At 35.0% G+C, this 25,480-nt stretch overlaps 1 protein-coding gene across 9 annotated transcripts in view; it reads right to left on the bottom strand.

Moving 5' to 3' along the window:
* Positions 1-25,480, bottom strand: part of Mctp1 (multiple C2 and transmembrane domain containing 1) — a 407,885-nt gene that overhangs the window by 151,882 nt on the left and 230,523 nt on the right. For all 9 annotated transcript variants that reach the window (XR_003848888.1, XR_003848889.1, XM_017797207.2 and 6 more), the window contains 6 exons: positions 25,214-25,307; positions 7,242-7,344; positions 5,272-5,374; positions 4,833-4,934; positions 4,379-4,453; positions 2,292-2,411 (listed from right to left, as the gene is read on the bottom strand). Coding sequence is in view for 7 of the 9 variants with exons in the window: in XM_017797207.2 (XP_017652696.2) it covers positions 2,292-2,411; positions 4,379-4,453; positions 4,833-4,934; positions 5,272-5,374; positions 7,242-7,344; positions 25,214-25,307 (597 nt within the window). In the remaining 2 variants the exon portion in view is untranslated. The remainder of the gene's footprint in view (positions 1-2,291; positions 2,412-4,378; positions 4,454-4,832; positions 4,935-5,271; positions 5,375-7,241; positions 7,345-25,213; positions 25,308-25,480) is intronic.

The following is a 25,480-nucleotide window of genomic DNA, read 5'->3' as shown; positions in this document are numbered from 1 at the left end:
TATGTATTCATATGTGAAAAATTTGGCATATAGGAAGTATCTAATAAATATTAATTCTTGTTTACATATGAATCTTTTTATGTCAAAATTCAATTCATGGTTAAGTAGATTATTGATAAGGAATTATGAAATAGTTTAGAGTTCATATGGAAACTAGAGAAAATTGCTACCACATTATTAATCTGTTCCAATTATGACTTAATAACCAGCTCTACTATAGCAGACCTTGATTTATCTGGTGTCATTAACAATGAGTTTCCCCATATAACAAAAAAAATTCAGATTGGGAGATTGGCTTATTGATTGGTCAATTGATTTAGTTAGCTGTTAGACTGGGAGAGTCCTAAGTACTAGGTCCTCTGCAGGCAATGAGGAGTGCAGCATAAAGGCAGAGGGGTTCCTAGTCCAGTGGAACTCCAAGTTCAAGTTGAAATAAAGGAACTTTGGTTTTGTAATTCATTAATTCAATCACATTCAATAAAACATAATGTAATTGTCTTTTCTCCAATAAAATGGTTAATATTATTGCCTTTTCACAAAAATACTCTTAATGTGCTTTCACACTGTGGTATGTGGCCCCTTGTTTCATGTTGGCCTTTTCACTATTTTTATCATGCTCTCTTTCCTTTCTATGCAAACCTCTTGCATTCAGCTCCTGTCTCATAGGACTGAATCTGTTATAAACTGGCTACCAGCTAAGGGGATATTATTATATTCTCCAATGGTTTGCTTCCTTCCAGTGAAATCAATGGAAGTAATACTATATGCATAAAGCCAAGTTTCTCAGAATTCTAGTGGCTTTTTTTGAATCAGGAAGAGATTCTGAAAATGGGCTGCCATCTTGAATTCATTTTACAAATGGCTGCTGGAAACTACAAAAAGTTATATATAGTACATTGTGATGCTAAACAATCCACAGTGAATGTCCCTTAATAAATGATATGTTTTTTATGTTTTCAAGTTTCACAAACAGCTCTTGGAGAGTGACTTTAGAAGGAGTGAATCAAAATATCAGCTGACCTTTGCAGTAGAATTTTATTGTTATTGTAAGACCTCATAGAACCTGAAGAATTTATATAAAATATACAAAGAAATTCCATATCATTTTTTCTTAATATGAAAATGCTTCTAAGCCAGAGAAAAATCAGAATACCTCTAATATATTTGTTATATGAAAGAGATACTACAAAGTATTGACAGATTTTTTTTTTTTAAGTAAATGATGATGGCAGTCACTCCCTTTAAGGACATAACAACATGCCTATGGGAATCAGGCTGCCCAAATTTCTGGTACCTTACAACACAAAGGGGCATCTACATTCTTTGTTCATGTGCTTAGACATTAATGAAAGTCCCATACAAGGCCTGAGAGGATGACAGAGTTTAAAGCACTAAACAGATGTGCATACATTCATTTGAACGGTAATCATAGAGTGTTGATTTGCTATTATAGTTAAGCTTTTCTTGTATGTCCTCAAAATTAGTTACATTTTGCAAAACTGGAAATTGCAATGAAGTGTAAGTTTCTTATAATCTAATAAATAAGAAAATAAAATAAAGAATTTTAAAAGAGAGACTCCACTTCAACTTCAACTCAAATACCGAATAAGCAAAAATAATATGAGTGTAGAAATTCCCAGCTGATGCTGAGGGGAAGCACCTTTCCGGATTTCTCTGGCTCTGCCACACTTGGTTTCATCAGCAGTTTTTATTTTAAAGCCAGAGTAAAAGATACAAGATGAACCTTGTTAGAAGACTATGTGGGTCGATCACATTCTCACTTGTGACTTTTTAAAAATTGGAAACCTCAACTATCATCAAACATCTCACATCCTCTTCTGTTTGATCCACATATTAAAGCATTACAACCAACATTCTACTGCCAGTGGTGCTCATATTTTGACAAAACACTATTAGAATGAATAAAATCAAAGTGAGGATGGTCAAGACAGTCACCATTGTCGTTCTTCACACTGAGGAATTTTTTTGGCTCTCCTACTGGGATCTAAAATTGTGCAATATGCAAAATTTTACTTTTTAAGTGTTACAGAGAAAATTATACTTTGGCTGAGATGTCTTGCATTCCGGAAATCTGAGGAATATATTCTTGGATTCAGACCTTGAACAATCCATCGGGTCTCTGCCCACAGCAAATCTGTCCAGTCAAGTCTTAAAATAGGAGTTTTAAAATGACTCTATCAACATAACTGTTACTATAGTCACAGAAACATGGAGCTATGATTACTGAATTTAATGAGTAACAATGGAAGAGTAACACAGGATGATCATACCACAAAAGCAGCAAGACTCCTTGGGGGTGACTCCCACTCAAAGCAACTGTTAAGGTAATATGCAGCACTTACGAGCACCATGACACAATGTTTCGTTCTGATGAAGTTTCTTAGTAGTAGCTGTAAAGAAAATGAACTTATTATTAAAATTTACAAGACTGAAAGCAATCAAAAATACTGTAAAAATCTTCTAGCTTACTGTGATTTAGAAAGGGTTGAGAAAGGTAATCAAGTCTCAAAGGCATACGTTCTCAAAGACACAATTTCTCAAAGAAATTTGGTTCACAAGCTAAAGAAAAGTATTTAGGGAGTGGAAAGAACTGACTTATAAGAACAATTTCTAAGCTAAATATATTTTTAAAAATTAAGTCTTCATGGTACTATTGCTCACAAAAATCTCCTATTTATACACTTGGATCCTTTTTAAATTTTGAACTCTAATCTTTTCTTGTGTCTTAAAGATTAATTAAATATTTTAATTTCAAGACATTTAAAAGTGAGCTGAATACCTTGGAATGCTTTCATTCAGAATCAGAGGAAAGTCATCTAATATTTTTTATTATAGAAAGTACAATGTTATTAACATTTAGTAAGATGCCTGCTCTGTTCATAAAAATTCTCTCTCAGCACACATTAAATCTAACATATATTTTCTCATTATTTCTTACAATTTTAGAGCTAGGAAAAGTTCATAGTAAGCAAGTATGTTATAAAATCTTTTATTACAAAAGTATACAAGAAGTAATACAATTTAAATTTAAAGCAAAAAAAAAAAAACTATGCATAACTTCGATAGTAAAAAGAAGACCCCCATGAACTAGATCATGGTTCACAAAATTAAGTACAGATTACAGATAGGTAAAATAATTGTACGTCTGCAGGTTAATATTTTGTTATTTCAAATACATTTCATTGTACGTCTGCAGGTTAATATTTTGTTATTTCAAATACATTTCAATACTGATCTTGTATTTTAAAGAAACAGCTACATAAAATTTACTGATCCAGATGTCGAAAAGTATATATGTACAAATATAGATGTTTATAGATGCACATATATACATACCAGTTCTAACATGTTGGTAAAACTGAAATTCCATTCAGGCAAAAAGTCTCCTATATGTTTTCCTTCTTGACTCCTATCACTTTTCTTAAAGAACAATTTTTATTATTATTTATCTATAATTGTGGAGAAATGCAATCTGTATTTCTTTTTAGATAGAGATTTCATTTTTAACACACACAATGTTTTAAACACAGGAAAGTTCTATTATTATTGTGAATTTCTAAAAGAGTAAAATAAAAATATTTTCAGGTTTCTAATGACACAGAAAATTACCAAATATATACAATAGGCTTAGTAAGTTTTATTATAATAATTATATTTTGTTTTAGCTTTGTAAATTGTATTAAACATTTTTTTAAAAGGGCAGGTGGTGCTTTTTCTTAACTTGATATCAAAGCAAATTTAAAATTGTGATTGATAGATATCACACTTAATTTAAAATCTTTATAACAGAAAAGTCAGATTCCCTTATATTTCTGTTTGGTTTTTGAGCAAAATATGTCAATGAAAGTTCACTTCTAACAGATCGCAGTTAAAATCTAATTAACAAGGTTTCTCTTAGAAGATGGAGCCCCCTCACTGGATTAGAGGAAAGGGCTTTATTTGCTTAGGCACACACCTGCATCATACCTGTGGGTGGTCTGTACATATATTTGAACCTCAGGCTTTGGCGTTCTCACTTACATACTCCATGACAATCAAATTGTATTTCATGCTCAAAATGACCATTCTCTGGCTAACGCTCGACAACATAGCCACTAGACACTACACCTACAGTATCCTCTTTCCATTCTGACTACTCCCATCTAATTTATCAGTTTGGTTTTGTCCTTGTTTGTTCTTTTCAAGAAAGGAAGAGAGAAAAAGAAAGGAGGAAAAAAAGCCATTTTCAATATGTAGATGATCAAAAATTCCATCGTCTTTCCCCCCTCCAGACCTCCAAGATTTATTTGAATTTACTCAGATGTTTTAAAGATACAATCAGGTCTTCCCAGAGGGATTAATCTTTCCTTGTTTTTACCTGTTTAGAGAGTCTGTTTTCCTCTTCAATGTACTTCTGTTCTTTGGGTATTAATGTTCGTAAGCTGGCTTTCACCTATATATCAACATATGTGTCTGTTATGGATTCATATATTACAAATGTTTACAAGTTTTTCAGGCAGTTCAATTTGCAATAATTTCTAAAGTTTCAAAGTCCTGGCTGCTGTGCTCATAAAATATAAATGTATACAGTTGCATATGCATGCACTTCCCTCTCTCAAGCAGGCAGGCAGCGGCCAGCACACCCGCAGCAGCAGTCACCCACTATAACAGAAAGTGTGGGTGTGCCAGGCAGTGGCAGAAGCGTATTCTCCAGGATACATCAAGGTTTAGAGAAAATGAGGAATGACAGAAATTCTCTACAAATCAGGAACAAAAGCTTTCATGAAAACTGAACTCTTTAGCAGTACAAAAAAGCCAAAGTTAAGACTTACAGCATTAAAAATCACATCTATTTCAAGATAGATGACCCCCTTTGTTGGCCCTGTCAGCTGCTTGTTTTTCAAGACGTAGGCTTTCTGTTCACCATTTTGAATCTGCGGGAAAAGGACATGACAGCCGTCTGTCTCGCAGTCTCCACTGAATACACTCCCTCAGTGACCTTTGACCCCCAGCTGCTGAAACTGACAGAGAACCCAAAACAACTGTGGCAATTCTGACAAGTACCTGTTCATTACCAGGATCAAGTCTGTCAGGAAAAATTAACTATCATGGGATTCAACATGGCCGTGAATTGAGTATGTTAAAATTTTTAGTGTTCTTATTACAGACCTTGGTTGAGAAATGACAGACATAGAGCTGAGTTGTTTTTTTTTTTTTTTTTTCCTTGAGCAAAAGCAACACAGAACAGTGTGTCAGGTGGATAAAACTTACAGACAGCAACGGTATAGCAACTTTGCCCAGAAAGTCAGCACTTCGATCACGGTCTTCATCGTACACTGTCACCTCAAGAACTGAATGGATATCTTTAACATTGCTGCACAATAAACATACAGAAGAAAAAAAGATTCCATCAGTAGGAAGCAAGAGCTAGAATGTTTTTGAAATTTTAAAGTGCTAGCTGATTTTGTGTGTATACAAAATCATTTGCATACACATATATACAGGGTAGTTTGGTAGTTGACAGAATTTCCCATAATGCACTCTACATGACTCCAGGGAGGGCCTTATTATCTGGAACTTTGAAGACTATTGTAGCTTCAAGTTATATTTTTAATGAAGTATCATTTTCTATCTGGGTGGTTACTGTGTTAAGAAGTTACTGAAAACATTTTGTAAGTAGCCCTGGCAATCTTCAGGCTTCCCTGTCTTCTCAGTATAAATCATATAGTCTTGTAACCTTCACTTAAAACATTCCCAGACTTGATATCAGCAAAAATCACTGTACAAGTTTTTTGTAATAATACAATATCTCTTTGGTTAAAAGCAATCACTGAGTTTCTGTTAGAGTTATATAATAAAAATGAGCAAACACAAAAAGCAGAATGGAGAAAATGTAACATTTATAACTATTGTACCACCCTCAGATTTAGAAATCAAGTAATGTTCCATTAAATTCCAAAAACAATGTATGATAATAAAAGACTGTGAGTTCCCCATATTTTTGTTTCTAGAAAAATAAATGCAAATTGTTGACAGCGTTTATTCTTTGATCAAATTGTTTACCAAGAAAACATGAATTAAGAGAAAACAAAAAAATGAATATATTCATTACTGAAAAACCGTAACCACATGTGAGAAGAGGCTGTATCAGGGCACAATCAATTAATCGCTTTGATAATAATCAAACCTATTCATTCAATTATGCATTCTAGAGAAAAACACTCTCCACAACCTTTTTAGGAGTGCAAGCCTCCTGACTAGGCTTTCATCTTTTATAAAAATGTGGAATTCCTTAAAAATAAATTGGTCAGATAATTAAAGCTGATTAGTTACTGGCTCTTAAGCACAGACATTATAAGGGATTAATGAGGAATTTAGCAGTTTTTCATGTTCAAAAAAATAAAACTATGTTAGACAACTGTTAAGTAGTTCTGTTTAGAGAATTTTCTTTGTTGGATGCATTTTCTAAAGCCCAGCCTTTATAAAGGGAACTTTGGAGACACTATAGTGTCTCATCTACGGCTTTTACAGTGCTTGACTGAAAAGATTTACAAACTTTTTGAAACAAAAGGAAAATTAACTCAAAGCCTGTTTTGAAACCTAGGACAATAGTTAATATTCTTATTGTGCTAAAATGAAACAACCCCAAACTAAAGCATCTGCCGATTCCGGACTGGATTGTTTGCTGATTTCAGTAATGGAACAAATAGAGCTTTGTCCTCCTTGGTGTCAATGCGATTGGAAAGAATTTCAATAGAAAGTATGAAAAGAAGAAGCAGTGTGGAGACTCGGTGATGGGAGCAAATCCTTAGTCAGGCCACATAAAATGAACAGTAAAAACGTCTTTGAAAACAAAGAGAAATGGCATACTCCTTTCCCCAGGATTCACTCTCAGGAAGGTAGGGAGTTATGAAGTCCATGGCTATTAGCAAAGGTAGGGCATGAGTTATGAATCAGTGAAGAATAAAAACACAGAGACAGATACACACACGGACAGAAAAACAAACACAGAGACACATAGAAACTCACAAACACAGAGAGACATACACACACACACACACACACACACACACACAGATAGAAACACAGGCACACACAGAGACACTCACACACATATACAGGCATAGAGATACACGGACAGTCTCTCTCTCTCTGTCTCTCTCTCTGTCTCTCTGTCTCTGTCTCTGAGTGAACTATAATTTCATACCAGTTCTGAAATAAACAAAGGTAATACTACTTACAATGTGAAGACTTTGTTCCATTCAGGATTGAGATTTTTGTAAACAGTGTGTGTTAGTAGCCTGTCGTTGTTCAGTTCTACTACACAAAATGGATCACTTTTTCCTACAAGAGATTTAGGGTCAACATTTTTAGCATATAGCACCAACATTCACAATATCATGATCACAACCATATATTATTTCCAAGAAGTTTCATAGTAGACACAAAGTGAAGTAAAAGTTTAAAAGTTAAAAAAAAAGCTCATCAAACATATAATTGAATTTTAACAATTGTTATGATTTATGGCAATTTAGAACTTGAAACTAAACTGTATAGCTGGAGTTAACAAAACTTAACACTATAGCTGTCAGTTATGAGAATCTGCTGTGTCCACCCCAAATCAATTATTTAGTTCTATTATGACCATTTGAAACATCCTTCATTTTAATCTTCTGTATACATTTCTTGACTTCTCTGATTCACTAGTAATTTATAACAGGGCCTTCTAAATAAGTTTCTTTTGAGAAAATGGCTATATAACAGAATTGTATCATTTTAATCTGACTGTAGTTAAGCTATGTTTTCCTGAGATATCTATGGAATCAAAAGAAGATAAATCAGACCCTCTCAGGCAGAAAAATTCTGCCAATTGAAATTTAACATCAATAATCAATCTGCATGCTAAAGAATAGCACTCTTTGCTGCTCCCTGAAAATAAAGGATTTGGAAGTTATCTGTTCATCCTGGCTCACCACTGCCATAGTCAAATCTCATCCATTCTGCAATTATCTTTTGTGATGTTCTCACTATTTTTGTAATGTCATGTCCTATATTACAAGAACCTATAAAGTCAGAGGCTCCATGGGGCAGCATGAATGATATTAGTGCAGTATGTAATTTGTTTGATACCTTATACAAATGACAATGGAATCAATATTTAGACAAAGCTGTCCAGAGGTCATATCTTTTAAACTGCAATATTGATTTAGACTACATAAGAGGTTAATGTGCATATTATTAACTTTAATGATAAAGAATAATTGTTTTAAATGCATTGTGAATTGTAGCCTCAGTAGTTTACACTTGTGCAAAAGCTTAAATATCATTGAAGACTTTCAATTAAATTTTAATGGGAAGGAATTTATTAGCTACAAGTGACAGATAAGCTATGTGTTCCCACACAGCAGTGTATTCACTTTCCATAGTACAATACTTAAAATGAGCTGTACAAACTTTAACTCACCTTTAATTTATTAATTTTATATTGAAAAAGAGATTTAATATGTGTGTTAGTTCAGTAATCTCATATAACCCAAGATAATTGCATCATTTAACATTATGGTAGTTTTTCCAATTTGGGGTCTTGGGAATAATTTTCAGCAAAGAATGGGGAAATGGAAATCTTTAAGGTCTGGTAAAAAAAAAAAAACCTTTACTACTTGCTTTGTGCTTTTATGAATTCTCATTTTTACTTACCTTCACCACTCTCATTTCTAACTCCTGAACACCATGAAAGTCAGTGTTGAGAATAGTCTGTTCATTAAAATACATTGTAATTGGCTTTACTTGTCATATCAGCAATTTTGTTTTCTTTCAGAGAATTCTGATACCAACACACAAAGACAGGCACAAATAGTTTTTGTAATATATTTATATGTAAATCTCTAAGCAAGATCTTCCCCAATAACCATGCCACATCTTAGTGGTTGGCAGCTTACAAACCAGGAAAAGCTAGGTAATTTGATTATCAAGTCATATATTTAATAAATCTTCATTGTTTTATCACGTTCCAGACTGTGTTTTATACTTTGGAGAAATGTCAATGTATAAAAAATTAAAAATAATCCCTGCCCTCATAGATTTTGCATGGAAGAAGAGACTAAATACCTTCTATTATGTTTCAAGTGATAAATACTATGATGAAACCTAATGATTGTAAAGAGATGGGGAGTACTGGCATGTACACAGAATTTCCCAAAGGGCTGAAAAGGTCTTGGTGGCAAAGTGACACAGAGGAAAAGCAATGAAGGTGGTGAAAGAGTGAGCTGTGGTTTGCCTAAAGAAACAGATCCTGCAAAGGCCCGAGAAGTGGCTGTGCCTGGTGTGCCAGTAATAGCCAGGAAGCCAGAGTGACTGGAGGGATAGATTGGGACTGTGTGTGCTAGATGACAGGGAAGGATAAGGAGAGCTGTGGGCCCCTAAAAGATGTGGCTTTCATTCTGATAGAAGAGGGATGCTTTCGAGGAATGTAAGTTGAGGAACGGCAAAACCCACTTAAAGAATAAGGTGGAGAGGGCAATGGTAAAGGTAGGAAGATGAGTCAGAGCTAGTACAGCAATCCAAGTGGTAGAAAGTGGTTGGATTTTTGGTAAATGTTGAGGGTAGAACCATCACAATTTACCAGTGTCGATAATGAACAGTCTACTATGTCCTGATATTTGAAGATGGAAAACAATTCATTAAACTTTTATTTGGGGTTTTGGGTAGAAAAAGCATTCAACAAGGAGTTTAGTCTATCCCAAGATTCTGGTAAAGAAGAGGGAATAGGAAAGTTTATTCAATTTGTCTTTATCCTTTTTTTAAAAGTTATCTTTTTAAACTTTTAAAAAATTTATTTATTATTTTTATTTTACATTTATGTGTGTATTGCCTGCATGTAGATAAGTGCACCTGTGTTGTGCAATGCCCGTGGAGGTCAAAAGAGGCTATCGGATCCCCTGGGACTGGAGTTACAGACAGTTGTTAGCTGCCGTGTTGGTGCTGGGATTCAAACCCTGGTCTTCTGCAAGAATAACCAGTGTTCTTAACCACTGAGCCATCTCTCCTGCCCCAAAAGTTATCTTTTTAAAGTACAGGAAATAGATGCCAATATCAGGGCTTTAAAAACTGTACTATTTTTCACTAATTTAGAAAGTATCCTTCTGTCACTGTGAGATCAAGGGCAATTATAAACTGCCATCAATTTCAACCAAAATAATAGCAATGTACGGTATCAAATTCTATAAATTCAGCATTGAAAAGCATACACTACAGTTTTATTTTTAAAGAAATAGCTACACATGTTAATGTGCTGATTTGGCTAAATAATGCCTTCAGTGACTGCTTTTCAGATCCTAAATTTTCCGGGCTTGATTATCTGCCACTTAAACAAATAGAAAAAATCAGAGAAACACTAGTGATGGGCCAAACCATTAATTATCTCTTAATTATTCCTTCCTTTCATCCTTTTACCATTCCATTTAGACTCTGTAAAAGGTTTTGCTGCTTGCTCAAGTAGGAGTACCTGAATTGGGTTGACATGGGCTGGAGCTCTGATGGTTATAAAGTGCCTTATATTCTGCAAAAAGCATGTTTTCACTAATACCATGTGGCTAAAAGCTTAAGAAATGAAGACAGGGGGCTGGAGAGATGGCTCAGTGGTTAAGAGCACTGGCTGCTCTTGCAGATAACAAGGGTTCGATTCCCAGCACCCACATGGTAGCTAACAACCAACCATAACTCCAGAACCAGGCCTTTGGACACCCTTCCCTGACCTCTGTGAGCATTACATGACATGGGTGCACTTACATACATGTAGGAAAAACAGTCATACACATTAAAAAATAATAATAATATAAAAGAAATGAAAACAGCAACCAAAGTTGAAATGTATTTTTATTTCTTGTCATTTTTTACCAATCAAAAATCTTAAGGTATAGATTATATAATCTCTTATCTTCTTCATACTCATTATTTGTCATAACACTAAAGCAGGCCCATGATAACCAGTAGGCTGTCCCTTAACCTCTGTCATTTAGGTCACAAAAATGCCTATTCCTTTCCTTCGAAATGTAACAAACTGAAGAATTTGGTTTCCATGGAAGACCGAAATTGCAGCAGTGCAGGGTAAGGGTGGTAGCTGTGATGTCGACTGCTTTAACTGCAGTGACAGCTGGAAGAGAATCTCAGCCTTCCTTGAGAACATGGCAATTTCCAGTGTTGACAATTTTCTGGAGAGAAATAGGAATGCCTTTTGAAGCATTCATTACTTATTGAGTGAAGATTCTGCTCACCCCAGAGTTATAGTATGATTAAGACAGAGTGGAGCTCTCAAGGCACGCACAATTTAGTAGACATTATAGATATGTAAATACACAATTATAATGCAGGCTTGTAAGTACTGTAATAAAGGTAAGTGAACAGTGCAGAGGGAGAATGAGGAGGAAGCATATCATTTTACAACTCCAGGACAGGAAGGAAAAGGGAAGCACAGAGCGTTTCCCAGCGGAAATGACCCTTGTGATCTACAGTGCCTGTACATCTCTGTCACGAGCATTTTTTAAAAATGAAGAAACCACTACATAAAAATGAACCTTAACAAGTTACAATCAGTAATATTTAACTTAAATATATTTGCATATTTGTTTAATATTGTCTTTATAGTATAAAAAGTTGAAAAGCATGACATAACTCATAAACAGGTATTTCAAACTTGTATGCTATTCATAATCTACTTAAATACTGAAAGCCAATTTTCCTTTGATGTTTTAATAGGAAAAAGGATCTCTCATGTGAATTAATACTAGAGATTCTTTTACTACATATTGTAAAATTATATTTGCAACTGATTTTAAAGCACATATGGCATTACTTAACTCTTCTTTTAATCTATTTCACAATAAAAAAAAATCTGGATTGACTCCAATGGGCATCTTTTCTGGAAATTCTACAAAACTGCACCACAGATCAATAGAGTGAGTTGAATGGCTAATTTTCACTCTTGCCCTTGCCCTTGACCTACTGACAAAGAACTGTGGGAAAGTCTGCAGAGCCCCGTGCTCACTTGTTACCTGTTTGTTCAAACTATAGCTTTGGATATTAAAGTCACCCAAATGATACTGAGAGATATTCTTGCTCAAAACAGAATGTTAATCCTGATCCATCAGTGTTTTGCTTTGTCCAAAGTCATTTTACTGCTGACAAGTGGCACAGTTTGCTAGATGTAGTGTGTCACAAAAATGTGGGGGTGGGGAGGACCTAGTGACCACCTCTTTGTTGCCATGTTTTTGAAAGCACAGAAGGCTTTCAGTAGCATGGAAAGAAATTCATATCCATGTGGGTATGGTTATTTGGGACCTACCTTGCACAAATTAAACTCTTTGGTTTAATTTCCTCAGTTGCCACAGTTTGCAAAATATTTTTTTTTAAATTATAATCAAGGATGCCATCTGTCCTTTCTGCAAATGGAATTTCAATCATGACATGTAACAATGTCATAGCTCAGTGAATTCCATAGGGTCTATCAGAACAAAAAGCAACGTGTGTTGAAGACGTCTTCCAATCTTTTCCTTACCACTGGAGATGGGGCTTTGACCTTAGTCTTTCTCATCGACTGACCTAAACATATTTTAAACATCTGATTGGTAGAATTACATTAGCTGACACTTTTCACCAGGTCCCTACAGGACCTCAGTCTCGAACTGAGTAATAATAATAGGGCTTCTCTTTTCTCTCTAAGTCATGAAACAGCTTTTATTGTGGCAGGAAAATTGACACTCTAGAGTCATGGCTATCAACCTATTAGATCTAATATACCTTTTCTCCCTATTAGAGACTTCATAATATTCTTTACTATTGTGTCATAAAAGTGAAGCATACATGATCTTAAAATTTAGCAAAGTACCTAAACTCTATTATAATGGACTTGAATATAGAATGTTATTTACAATGAAATCATACACTGAATTACTAAACAAATATTTATGGAATGTCTACTATGTGCCAGACCCTATGAGCAAAAAAGATTCAATCTGCTGTCCTCTTAATTTGGTGGTAGAGGAGATGAGGAAAAGAGAGTAAATATTAAACGTTATTAATTAGTAGACTGTGTGATATGCCAGAGAGTGATATATGCTACTAAAAAGAGAAAAATAGAGAGTAGAATAAGAAGATCGAAGAGTGTTGGGGGGGCGTATTTATAGATTTAATTCAGTGGGTGGAGTCAGCCTCACTGAAAATGAGGTCTGTGAAGATGAGGTCTAAGCAAAGAACTGGAGGAAGGAGAGAAGTAGCTAAGTGGACATCAGAGAAAAAAGACCCTGAAAGCAGGACTAGCTAGACCAAAAGCTTAATGAGTCAGAGACTGATTCTGGGGCATAGAGAGCAATGGTGTGGTTAGCATAAATCAGAGCAGTAAGGATACCGGATCATAAAGAATACCTGAACAATGTCCAGAGAGCTTAGGTGTGCACCATATAAATTGGCAGCCATTTCCAAGGCTTGAGTAAATCATATGTGTTTCAAGATGCAACTGATATAATTATGATTTTTAAAGTTCATTCAAGACATGGAACGATTTTTATTATATTATATAAGATTGTTCAGTGCTTTGCAAGACACTTAACACCCCAGCTACCAGCTACCAAACACCAGAAGTGCACCCAAATATTTGTGTCAAATAAAAATCCCCTTAAAAATAACAGTCAGGGGGCAACATTATCTTCTTTGATGTTTTATTATTTTTAATTTTGTGTGTATGAGTGCTTTGACTGCATGTATGTAAGTGTACCTGTGTATGCAATGCTCACAGAGGTCAGAAAAGGGAACTGGATCTCTAGGAACTGGAGTTAAGAATGGTTGTTAGACATGAGGATGCTGGGAGCTGAACCCAGGTCATCTTCAAGAGAAGTTAGTGCTCTTAACCACTGAGCAATCTCTTCAGCCCCACTCCCACCCCAACATTACCTGCTTATCAGTAGAGAATCAGGGCCCTTTAGTAACATTTTTAAGTACATTTTGGCTATAGAAATTATCAAAAAGTTATTGAGGATTTCAAAAGGTTTTACATGTAGCATAACTATTAAAATTATCATTCTAGAAATTTAGAAATAATCCACTAAAATTAATAATAAAAGGAATAACATTGAAATGTTATTAATTCACTGTGAATGACAATAAAATTCTACAGGATGTAGATGTGATCAACATGTAGAGCAAACAAACATTCTGTAGCCTTTGGAAAATTGTATCATGTAATTATGAGAGAATGAAAGTAAAAGCCAAGTGACATATTAACATTACTATAAAAATAGTTTTGACCTCACAGATTTCTGAAAGCATCTTGGAGGATCTTAACAGATGCCTGGACTACACTTTGAAAACAATAACTAAGAGAAATAGAGATCTATATTTATATCATTCTTTTATCTCCCTTGGAATCTAGAACTAGATTCACAGTATTTATAGGGTTTCATGCAACTAGATATGTTCTTGAGTCCTAGAACTAAACCATCATGATATACACCAGAAGGTTGAAATTTATGACAAATGAATGGGAAGTGAAATGATACATTGGAGGAATAGGAAGAAATAGGAACAGAAAGAATAGGAAGACTATGGTACTTATAAGATGACAAGAAGCCATGGAAAATTATACCTGAGCACTTAAGAGCTTAAATTACATGGAAAAATTCACTTTAATATAAAATAATATACAAATTGTTTTATTATATAAGTATAGTCAAACGGGGAGAAAACTGCTTATACGCAGAAAAGACATCTGGGTACAGCATGGTAGAAAGAGAACTGACTTACAGGGCATGAGACCAGGTTGAGAAATTGCAATTCAATTTAATACTATTTAGTTATGTGGTTAAATAGAACTAACTCAGAATTAACAAGCACATAAACATGTATGACATTTCTACTTTATAATAAATAAGGCTGTTTTTTTAATATTTTATTATTTTTATTTTATGTGTATGAATATATTGTCTGCATGAACGTAAATGTACCCATGCCATTCGCTGCCATGTGGGTAGTAAGAATCATACCCTGGTCTTCTGTAACATCAGCCAGTGCTCTTAACTGCTGAGCCATCTCTCTAGCCCCAAGATTAAAGTTTAAAAAATATATATATTATTATTATTTTTCTTTTATGTGTATGAGTGTATCACCTGTATGTATATAAATGTACCTGTGTCATGCAATGCCTGTGGAGGCCAGAAGAGTTGCATTGAATCCCCTGGAACTGGAGTTTCAGATGACTGTTAGCTACCATGTGGGTGCCTGGTCCTCTGCAATAGTAGTCAGTTCTCTTAACCAATGAGCTGTCTTTCCAGTTTCCAAGACTCAAGTTTTAAAGAAATACACTATATATGATTATATACACAATCAAAGAAACAATTGAAAATTATCATTTGTCAAGTCTTTGCCTTTAGAATATCTTTGGTCCATTTTTCTTTTCTAATGAATATCTCATTCAGAACTCTGTTCAGCTAATTACCTACTACCGTATCTCAGAATCTGAAGGTTTCAAAAGAATTCTTAAGGACAAGTTGCAAAGCTCATGTAGGTAACCAAGTGGTCATTCCAACTCTGCCTCAGCAGTTGGGATGGGAAATGGTTGGGAAATTTCCTTCTCCATTGTAATTTTCTTATTCATTTAGCAATTATAATTTTTAGAAAATATTTATTTATATTGTGCATAAAGTTGTATATAATATTAAGTGAGGTCACCCAATCTCAGAAAGTAAAAACATGTTTTCCCTCACATGCTGTTCCTGGCTTTTAATGTACACATATGTAAACAAATGCACGTGTGAGTATAATATAATATCTAGAATTGAGAACAAGAAAGGGTAACAAGAAAATGAGTACATCTTTGGCTTTTGTTTCCCATGATAGATGTGTGTATTCAACTATTTGCATACTGAAGTAGCAAGAATCATTTCCTTATTCCATGAGTCCAATTAGTGTTGTCTCTTTTGGGCAGTGATTGTGAGAGTTGGGTTTTCTTTTCAATTCCAGAGACCAGTAGTGCAATAAGAATTGGACACAACTGGACTAAGCAATAAGACTGGAAAATTTAAAATATATTTGTTGGATATGCTGAATAAAATAATACCATATTTCTTGGTAACTACTTTTTATTTTGTTATAAGTTTTCTAATTTGCTAATAAAACTTTAAAGAATTATATATGTATTACTCATACTTTCAGTTTGATTTATCTTCTGTAATAATTTTGAAATATAACCAAAATGATAGGTGTATAATGAGAGTGCAGTCTCTGTTGGACAGCATGTAATCAATGTTCACAATCTGCCCTTTTTAAAAAAATATTTTATTTGTTATTATTTTTATTTTATGTGTATGAGTGCATTGCCTGTATGTATGTGAGTGCATCTGTGTTGTGCAATGTCTGTAGAGGTCAGAATAGGGCATCAGATCCCTTGGAACTGGAGTTGAGATGCTTGTTAGATGCCAGTACTTGTAATTGCTGAGCCTCTTTCCAGCCCCACAACCTGCCCTTCTGTGCTGGATATCGTGGCAGGCTGCTTGAACATCTATCTAAGCACCTTATAGAATTTCTTCCTGAACTACAGAGAGGTCAAGAAGCCCTGAATGACATTTCTAGATTCTCTTGCAGCTAAGGATGTGTATATGATTTAGGTTGCATGAATCAGGTATACTTGCCTAAAAGTTGATACTGGGATTCAGCTAACTGTGAACATGTAGAATTCATTTTGCTGTTGCAGATGAATTCTGTATTATTACCAAAGTTCCTTCTCAACTTGCCAATATAGCAGGAAAAATTACTTCTCATTGTTCTATGAGGCATTAATGCTAATCTCTGGAGAATGAGAAAGTTCTTAGGCCCTTTCTGTCCCCAAAGATTCTGTGACTTACTTAATACTCTAATATAAATCCCTTTCTGATTTAATTTGTTAGAAGGAAGTTGGCTTTTGGAAGTGAACCTTGGCCAGTACATTTTTTTTTGCCAGCTTCTAGCTATACCTCCCCCAGGACAGAGCTTTGAATAACTGTCAAAAAATCATACCTCTCAATGTCTTCCTTCTGTAGTCTGCTTGGCTGGAGGCCTCAAAAGAAAGTTCTGTATCAGCAGAGCTGCTCTGCTGTTAATGAGCTGGTGTGTGTGTGTGTGTGTGTGTGTGTGTGTGTGTGTGTGTGTGTATGTGTGTGTGTATGTGAATTAATCTTTCTACTCCTCAGTTTTCTAAATTATAAAATGGGGATAACCATAGTATTTAATCAGATTATTGTGGGATTAATAGTGATAGTCCTTGAGCCAAGTTCAAAGTAGTGTTTGACACAATAGGGGCTCGATAATGCTGAAGCTATTTCCAATGGACTTGACTGTAAATCACAAGATGAGAATATATTTCAGCTGAAAATATATTCTGATCAATTTGTCAATGTCCTTTTGAAGTGTAGATTCCACCATAAAGTATCATTCTCATGTTGGATTTTCTTTTTTTGAGACAGGTTTTTTCTGTAGTCACAGTTGGCTTGGAACTTGCTTTGCAGACCAGTCTGTCCTTGATCTCACAGAGATCAGCTTGCCTCTGTCTCCTGAGTGCTGGGATTAAAGGCATGTACATCATGTCCAGCTCACATTTAACTTTCATTCCAATGTGACTAGAGTATGCATAATTCAGTCTCAAAGTTTAAACTCAGCTCTGAGTCTAAAGCCTTTTCTATATTTTCTACTATTAAAGCAAAACATCCCTGTTTTAAACCCAAGAAAGATTTTAGATTTATATATGCTCATGTTTATTTTATTGAATAAAATAAACTCAATCACTTCCAACTCTTCTCTCTCTTTCTTTCTTTCTCTCGCTCTCTGACTAAAGTAATATATATCTGCACATGTATGTATACACATTGACATATAAAATGTTTAGGGTAGTGTATACATATGTTAGCCTCATGTAAATGAGTGAACTTGCTCTCTTGGCAAGTTTGATAAGAAAGCAGTCAATTATCTTCTCAAAGTCATTTTGAGAAGTAAATAAGTGATCTACAGTGTAGATCAAAACAGTGTGTACTCTGCTCAGTATCTGCATTACATCAATCCTTTACTCACTCTTTGGGCTTTAGGATTGCGATTTAGGATTCTAACTACAGGATTATGTAGCCCAAATATTCCTGTAGTAAACAGTTCTCTTTCCTCCCTTAAACCCCATATAAATTCAGATCTCTTGTTCTAGGAATTAATTGCTTATTTATACAACTATATTCTGTTGTATCAAAATACAAAGAATAGTTTAATTTAAAATAATTGTAGCATCTGAAAACATTTCTTTAGCTCCAGATGAAATACAGAAGGTAGCTTCCTCGGCAAATCAGCAGCTCTCTTTTTCTTTACTCAAAGGATCATTTTGTAATCTTAGTTCCACAGAACCCGATTAATTATTTTATATCACTTCTCTTCCTCTCATTTTCTATTGATAGTGGGACCACCACTTTCTCAGCCTTAGTCCTTCACCTCTAGAGCATATCAAACGCAATTATTAATCTCTTTTGTCATCCAACCTATTCTTCCAGAGCAGTCTCTCTTAACCATGTGACCTGCATATGAATCACACATGATTTCTGTAATTCCATTTAAAACACTGGTTCAGACTCAGGCCATACCAGCGCTTGTGGTAAATTATGATTTTCATTTCTGTATCTGCATATATTTGATATGAATGGTTTTATTTTAAAAGAATACTTTTGCATTTCTGTAATTACAGTGTGATTAGTTTTTTTTTTAAACTAATGCAATTACTAGAAGAAAGAAAGTTTATTTCTAGGTATGACATTGCAACATAAAAGGAGAATGATGGTTTGCTTTCTTTGTGATGCTTTTTTGTTGGCTTTGTCTTATTCTTAGCAAAGGCTTGTAGAATATTAATGCATTTATCACATGTGTGTGTGCAATATGGTTTTCTCAACCAGGTATATTATCGTGATTAGTGTGCTAGGTGTCGGATATTTTTGATGCATTGTAAATGGGACAAAATATTTCATCAAGATATATGCTCAAAAAGTCCTCTGCAACATAATTACTAAAAATCAAATGGAAACATTAGTTTGCGTCATGAAAATAAAGCATACTTTGGGAAATTTTCCATATGTTTTTATGTATTAATTCTTAGTTCACTTCAATCAGTATAATCTTAAGATGTTAAGATAGTCAGAATTGGGGATATGCACACTTACCTCTCTTAGCTGTAAATTATTTTACTCTTGTCTTTCATATGGTCCACTCAGTGGAATTGCTTAGATTTTAAAGGCTGTGTATTTTTTCTTCTTCCAGCATAGATTTTAAGTAATGTTCATCAAATGGAAGACAATGTTTATCCTATATTATTAAATATAATGGCGACTATATGCACATGCCATCCCAAATTCTGTTATCTGATAAAAGAAGCAACTTCACCATTGCTTTCAATAAGACAATTGTGTTCTGGAAAGCATTTGATGAAGTAATTGCATATATCTTATGCAATTTGCTGAAAGAACCCACAATTGTTATTTTTCTAAGGACAGTATATTGTCTACAATATGTATATATGCTACATTTCTCTAACTTTATATAAAACTTTCCAGGAGCAGACTTGCTTTCTTCTGCTCAGCTGCCTTTTCATTTCCTTTTTCTGAATAGATCCATAATGTGCAGGGAAAATACTAAGAATAATAAATCCCAATCTCTGTATAAAATATACCTTCATGACACACTCAAGCTGGAAATCACGGGAACCAATAAAAATGCAGGCAGCCTACAGATAATGAGGTCAGAAATACAAATAAATTTACTTTTAATGAAGACTGGAGGCGCAGTAATCAAAGTGTTAAAATTCATTTCATGCATATCTCATTTGCTTCTTAGCTGATATTTACCACGCAATTCTGTGAGAAAGTAGAGGCCTAAGATGCTCCAGATAAATGGCTCAATTAATTGTACAGAGGTAGACCTCTTTGAGCTGAGCCAGAGCTGTGAGCTCTTTATTAAAAGCAGTATTCTGTAGCCCCTAACCTTGTTCCTTGACTCCTCTCTGGTTTCCAATTTAAACAAGTCCCCATGCGGCCCGCTCTAAAGGGCTTTGTCTCCCTGTCATTGTTAAGAGAGCTGAGGCATCCTGGAAGTGTGAAATCAGACCTCATGAGTTGAACGGTTCCCCAGGGAACGCCGGACTGCGCAGAAGGTCAAAGTCATGGGCCGGACCATCTAAAAGTGTCTGATCGCCGGTCTGTGACACAGCAAGTTGGGGGTGGGGGCTAGACTGGAGAGAACTGAAATTGAACACATCTTAATTAAAGCCCATAGACAGCAAAACAAAATGTTTTCTAGGCAGCCTGTCAAATGGGGCTTAAATTTAGCTCTGCTAATGAATCTGAGCTGCTAACTGTTATTTCTTAAGATAATAAGACTCTCACGGAAGCTGATAAAAAAAAAAAAAAAAAAAAAAACTGTAGCGTGTCTTTTCCTGCTGTTTTGTTACTTAAATATTTTCCAACAATGAAGACAGTTTTCCAAGAGGAAAACATGGGAAAAGTCTATGTAAATAAAGGGGCAGAAACATTTCTCTTAATAACCAACTAGTTGGTTTCTAGACTAACGGGCTGGTGAGTCACAAGTCTTTATGCATAGCCTAGTTTGGGGGAAAATGTTCATTTAATGGGACAATTTCAGTGACTATAATTGTAAAATTCCATCCTCCATTACTTCCTGAAAGAGAAGGCATATTAATTTGCAAAACCACTTCACCTGAGATGGAACAGCTTCACATGTGTACCTATTAATACAGTGAAAAGGCAGTGCATCTTTTGAAGGGTTTCACAGTTCTCCCCTATCACTGTTTCTGAAACTGAGTGGCTGGTCTCCCTGGGGAGGCTATGACCTCTTCCTCAGGAGAAAGGGAAAAAAAAAAAAATCCCACCACAACCTAGGGGAAATGAAGGGGAGGGGCTGAGTGAGGAAGAGAACTCTTTCTTCTCTTAGAACTTGAAAGAACTAATAGTCTAGGTCTAAATACTCTATGAAGAAAGCCTCACTCAACATAGAAGACTTGAAATGTTCTGTTGAAAGCAGAAATTAGGATCTGCTTAAAGAAAGAGAATAATTGGAAGCTAGAAAAAGACAAACTAAAACATGAACGATACCCACCCCCCCTGCAAATTCCCCAGTTGCTTTTCTCTTTTTACAATCTGTCCCGTTTTAAGGAACATGCAATTTAGTTTTGGAAAGCCTCTTCCCCAGTGAACACAGGGCCAGACAGTCTCTAGTTTTGCTTTGATGGTATAGCGAAACAACAACCTTTCACTGGTTAGTTGAAAGTAAGTCTTACTGAGTAGTATTTTTCAGTTACTGGAACTTTTTCCCTTATGACAAAGAATTTAGCAGACCAACTTTTTCAAATTGAGTACCACTTTCTCAGGCTGTGAAAGGCTGCCCATAATTTGACTGAAATTTCAATCCACTCTTGTGCCGTGCTCAATGCATGTGTATGTGTGGGAGTTGTAAATTGAGGCCTTAACCACCAGAGTTAATCTCTTTTTTAAATCTGTATTAACCTTAATGATTTGAAGTGCACTGTCCAACACTGGGCTATTGAGATAGAAGAAAAAACTACCCTTGACTATCAATAGTTTATTAGGGGCTTAACTGAAGTGACCTACTGTAGTAGTGTTCAGCTGAACAAGGCTATGGGCTTTTTGTGGAAAGGGAAAGAATTGAGGGTTTCATTAAAAAGTAATTTGTGCTTTATACTCACTCATTCAAAGAGAGTCTCAATTGCTCTTTATTCACACAGAGTTAATACAGTATCACAATGTTTCTCAATGAATGTGTTGCAACAAAAGAAAAATTTTACATTTTGAAAGGAAAAAATTCTTTGTAGCTGCAGTAAGATTGATGGCTACTTAAAAGATTACAGAATCTTTCTCTCCTGTGCTCATGTTTAAGGATTAAATATAAAAATTTTGAAGTTTTGTTTAAGATATGAGACTTGATGTTGACATCATTAAAAACATTTTAAAAATCGATAAAAGTTGGTAAAGTGTATTTGCCTTGTTATATTTCTTTAAAAAAAGTATTCTAATGCCAGATATTTTCTAACAATAGCTTCATTTGTACCAGTTCAGAAAATATTCTTGGATTCTCATAGGGAATTACTCATGATTTTAAAATCTCCCTTCTCTACTATGACACCCCTAGACATATGCCTATGCGAGGATCTGAAGACAGAATGATTCATTCAATTCCCTCTTTCATACTTTTGCTTAAAGTTAGGTAGAGCTTAACTGTTATGACCACTGAGATATACATCAACTTTTCAAAGTACTTTGAATAGGAGATAACGTAAATATATGAAGGGCTTATTTGTGCCCCAGGTTATTTATAATTTTGGAAGAAAAGATTATTTTTAAAATTGCCATTATATTCAGATATTCCTGATTTAAATCAATGGTAGTATATTCAGACATTTCTGACTTAAATCTATGGTCCTCAATTTTGCCACTATCACAAATGTCATAAAGACCACAAAAGGTCCAAGGGTGAGCAAGGTCAAAGACTGAATTATCCTCTTGCCCCTGAATAGTTCAACATCTCTCTTGTTCAATTCAGAGCCCATTAGATTATAAGGTCAGTGTGGAATGAAGAATCACTAGATTTATATCCTTAAAACTGAAGGAAAAAATTGAGACTCAGTTATTCAGTATTCCCCAAATTAATGTTCATTTAATCAAATCAAAATTATATCTCATTGAATCTTGAGGGGGAAAGGCTATTGTTATGCACAGCGATTTACATAAAATCATTAGGAAGGAAATATCTCTATTTTTTTCCACCTTTGAAAGAACATGTACTTTAACTTCCATAGTGGCACATAGGCCAACTAGGTTAACGTAGTTTGCATATTCATGAAGTTTTAAAATCAATGACAGCTCCTTTCTAAGACAAGACAAACTTATACAATTGACTCAGCTTGAATAATGGGCAGGTAGCTAAGCTTTTGAAATAAATGATATGTGGGTTATTCTTTAAGAAATGACGGTGTTCAGATTAATTTGATGATAACCATACAAGAAACCAAATTCATAAAAAGAAAATGAATAAACTTAATATTTGCCAATTCTTTGTTATAACAGCCAAGTGTCAAGTTAGTATGCATGTAAAGAGATTCAAGCTACCTTCTCACCCAGTATTTTCAGGTATCCGTATTTCAAAGAAAACAGTTATCATCCTCAGTTACAAATGAGGTGATAATTATCTCTTTATAGAAACTGTAAATCCCCAATATTTTAATTTTTAACACATATTATAGTCACTTGATGATATGAAAGTATTAAAATTTTTAAATATTGCTAGTTTGGAGCTAACCTATGTTATTTTAGTTTGAAGGGAGTTATGTTTTCATTTGTTTTCAATTCTGTTGAATGAAGTAAAGAAAGGCACAGTGATCTGCAGACCTTTAAATGTTAAGAAAAGTGTAGTTCTTTCATTTAAATAAGTCTTGCTGTATCAGGGTTATTTTGCTGAACTTTCACAATGGTAATCATATTTCCACAAATGATAAGTGAAAACTTTCTAGAACGGTGAAAGTTGCATAAAACTGGCAAGTCAGTACTATCTTATTATTCAACTTGAGATAGATAATTAAATGACTGGTATAAACATCCTTCAAATCCTTATGAAATTAAAAAATAAATGAATGGTCACAGCTCCAAACTTAAAACAATGATTTAATGCTGCAAACTGAAACAATCATCACCATCCCATTTGTTAATATGTCAAAGAATAGTAATACTAACGTCAGAGAAGATATCATGTCCTGGTTGAAAAACTTCAAGTGATGTACATATCTAATCTAGATACATAGTTATCTTTGTAGTATGCTGAAGAATTTGTGCAACTAAAGAATTGGAGCAGCAGCCCAAATATGGACCGCTCATACTAGTTACTGAACATACATCTGAAATTTTCAGTGACCAACACAACACATTTTATGTATGCCTGAATTACAACTGTTCATGCACTGAATTATGACTGCTCAGCATTGCTTCAATATGCCAAAATAAAAATACTTGGAACAATTAATCCTACTACATGGATTGAACTTTGGGGAGGAAAATAATTCAGAAGTCATTTTGATTTCTATTGTTTATTTTTAATGTATCACCCTGTGTTTTTTTAAAAAAGAACTGGGGCCTGGAGAATGGCTCAGCGGTTAAGAGCACTGACTGCTTTTGCACAGGACCTGGGTTTGATTCCCAGCACCCACATGGCGGATACAAACCGTCCTTAACTCCAGTTCCTGGGGACTCTGAAGCCCTTTTCTGACCTCCGCAGCATTGCACTACAGGGGTGCACTCACATACATGCAGGCAATATACTCATACACATAAAATAAAAATAATAAGTAAAATAGTTAAAAAAAGAACACTGGTTGTTCTAGCAGAAAACCTGGGTTTGAATCCCAGCACCCACATGGCAGCTAACAACTGTCCATAACTCCAGTTCCAGGGGATCTGACAGCTTCTTCTGACCTCTGTGGGCATTGCACGACACAGGTGCACTTATCTACAGGCAGGCAACACACGCATACACATAAAATAAAAATAATAAAATTTCTAGGGGTTGGAGAGATGGCACAGCGGTTAAGAACACTGGTTGTTCTTGAAGACCTGGGTTTGAATCCCAGCACCCATACAGCAGGGAACAACTGTCCGTAACTCCAGTTCCAGGGGATCCGACAGCCTCTTCTGACCTTGCCGGCATTGCAGGACACAGGTGTACTTACCTACATGCAGGCACTACATGCATACACATAAAATAAAAATAAATTAAAAAATTTTTTTCTAAAGTTTAAAAAAAGTAACTGTAGTGCCGGGCATGGTGGCGCACGCCTTTAATCCCAGCACTCGGGAGGCTGAGGCAGGCGGATCTCTGTGAGTTCAAGGCCAGCCTGGTCTACATAGTGAGTTCCAGGACAGCTGGGGCTACAGGGAGACCCTGTCTCAAAAAGACCAAAAAATAAAAAAATAAAAAGTAACTGTATAGAAATCTGGAGATTATTAAATCTCTGTAAGATCAACTCTGAATCTTTGTATTTATATCATTCACTTTGATGATCCACTAACAGTAAATGCAAAATTGGAATATTCACTTTCACAGACCTGCATGTTGAGATGAGCAATAGAAGAATGGCATCGTTTCCTACCTGTGACATCAGCAGCCATCAAACCTTCTGCTCTGATGACTTTCACCTGGAGAAATCCCACATCTTTTAGGTTGTGAAATATCCGCAGTGGACTCTGAAAAACCCCAACATGGTTAGTCTTAGAAACCTCAAAAGGTGTCTCAAAAAAGTATGCTTTGAAAATTCTAAGTTTTCTCAGGATGCTGCCTCGGGGGTAAAAGGGTCATTTGCGCTTCTCCAATACAAATTATGCTCCCACTGTCAGGCATGTACACACACACACACACA

Source organism: Nannospalax galili, unplaced genomic scaffold (assembly GCF_000622305.1).
Source record: "Nannospalax galili isolate Female #2095 unplaced genomic scaffold, S.galili_v1.0 scaffold173, whole genome shotgun sequence".
NCBI lineage: Eukaryota > Metazoa > Chordata > Mammalia > Rodentia > Spalacidae > Nannospalax > Nannospalax galili.
Note: the sequence above shows the minus strand (reverse complement) of the source record. Positions and strands in the feature narration are given on the sequence as shown.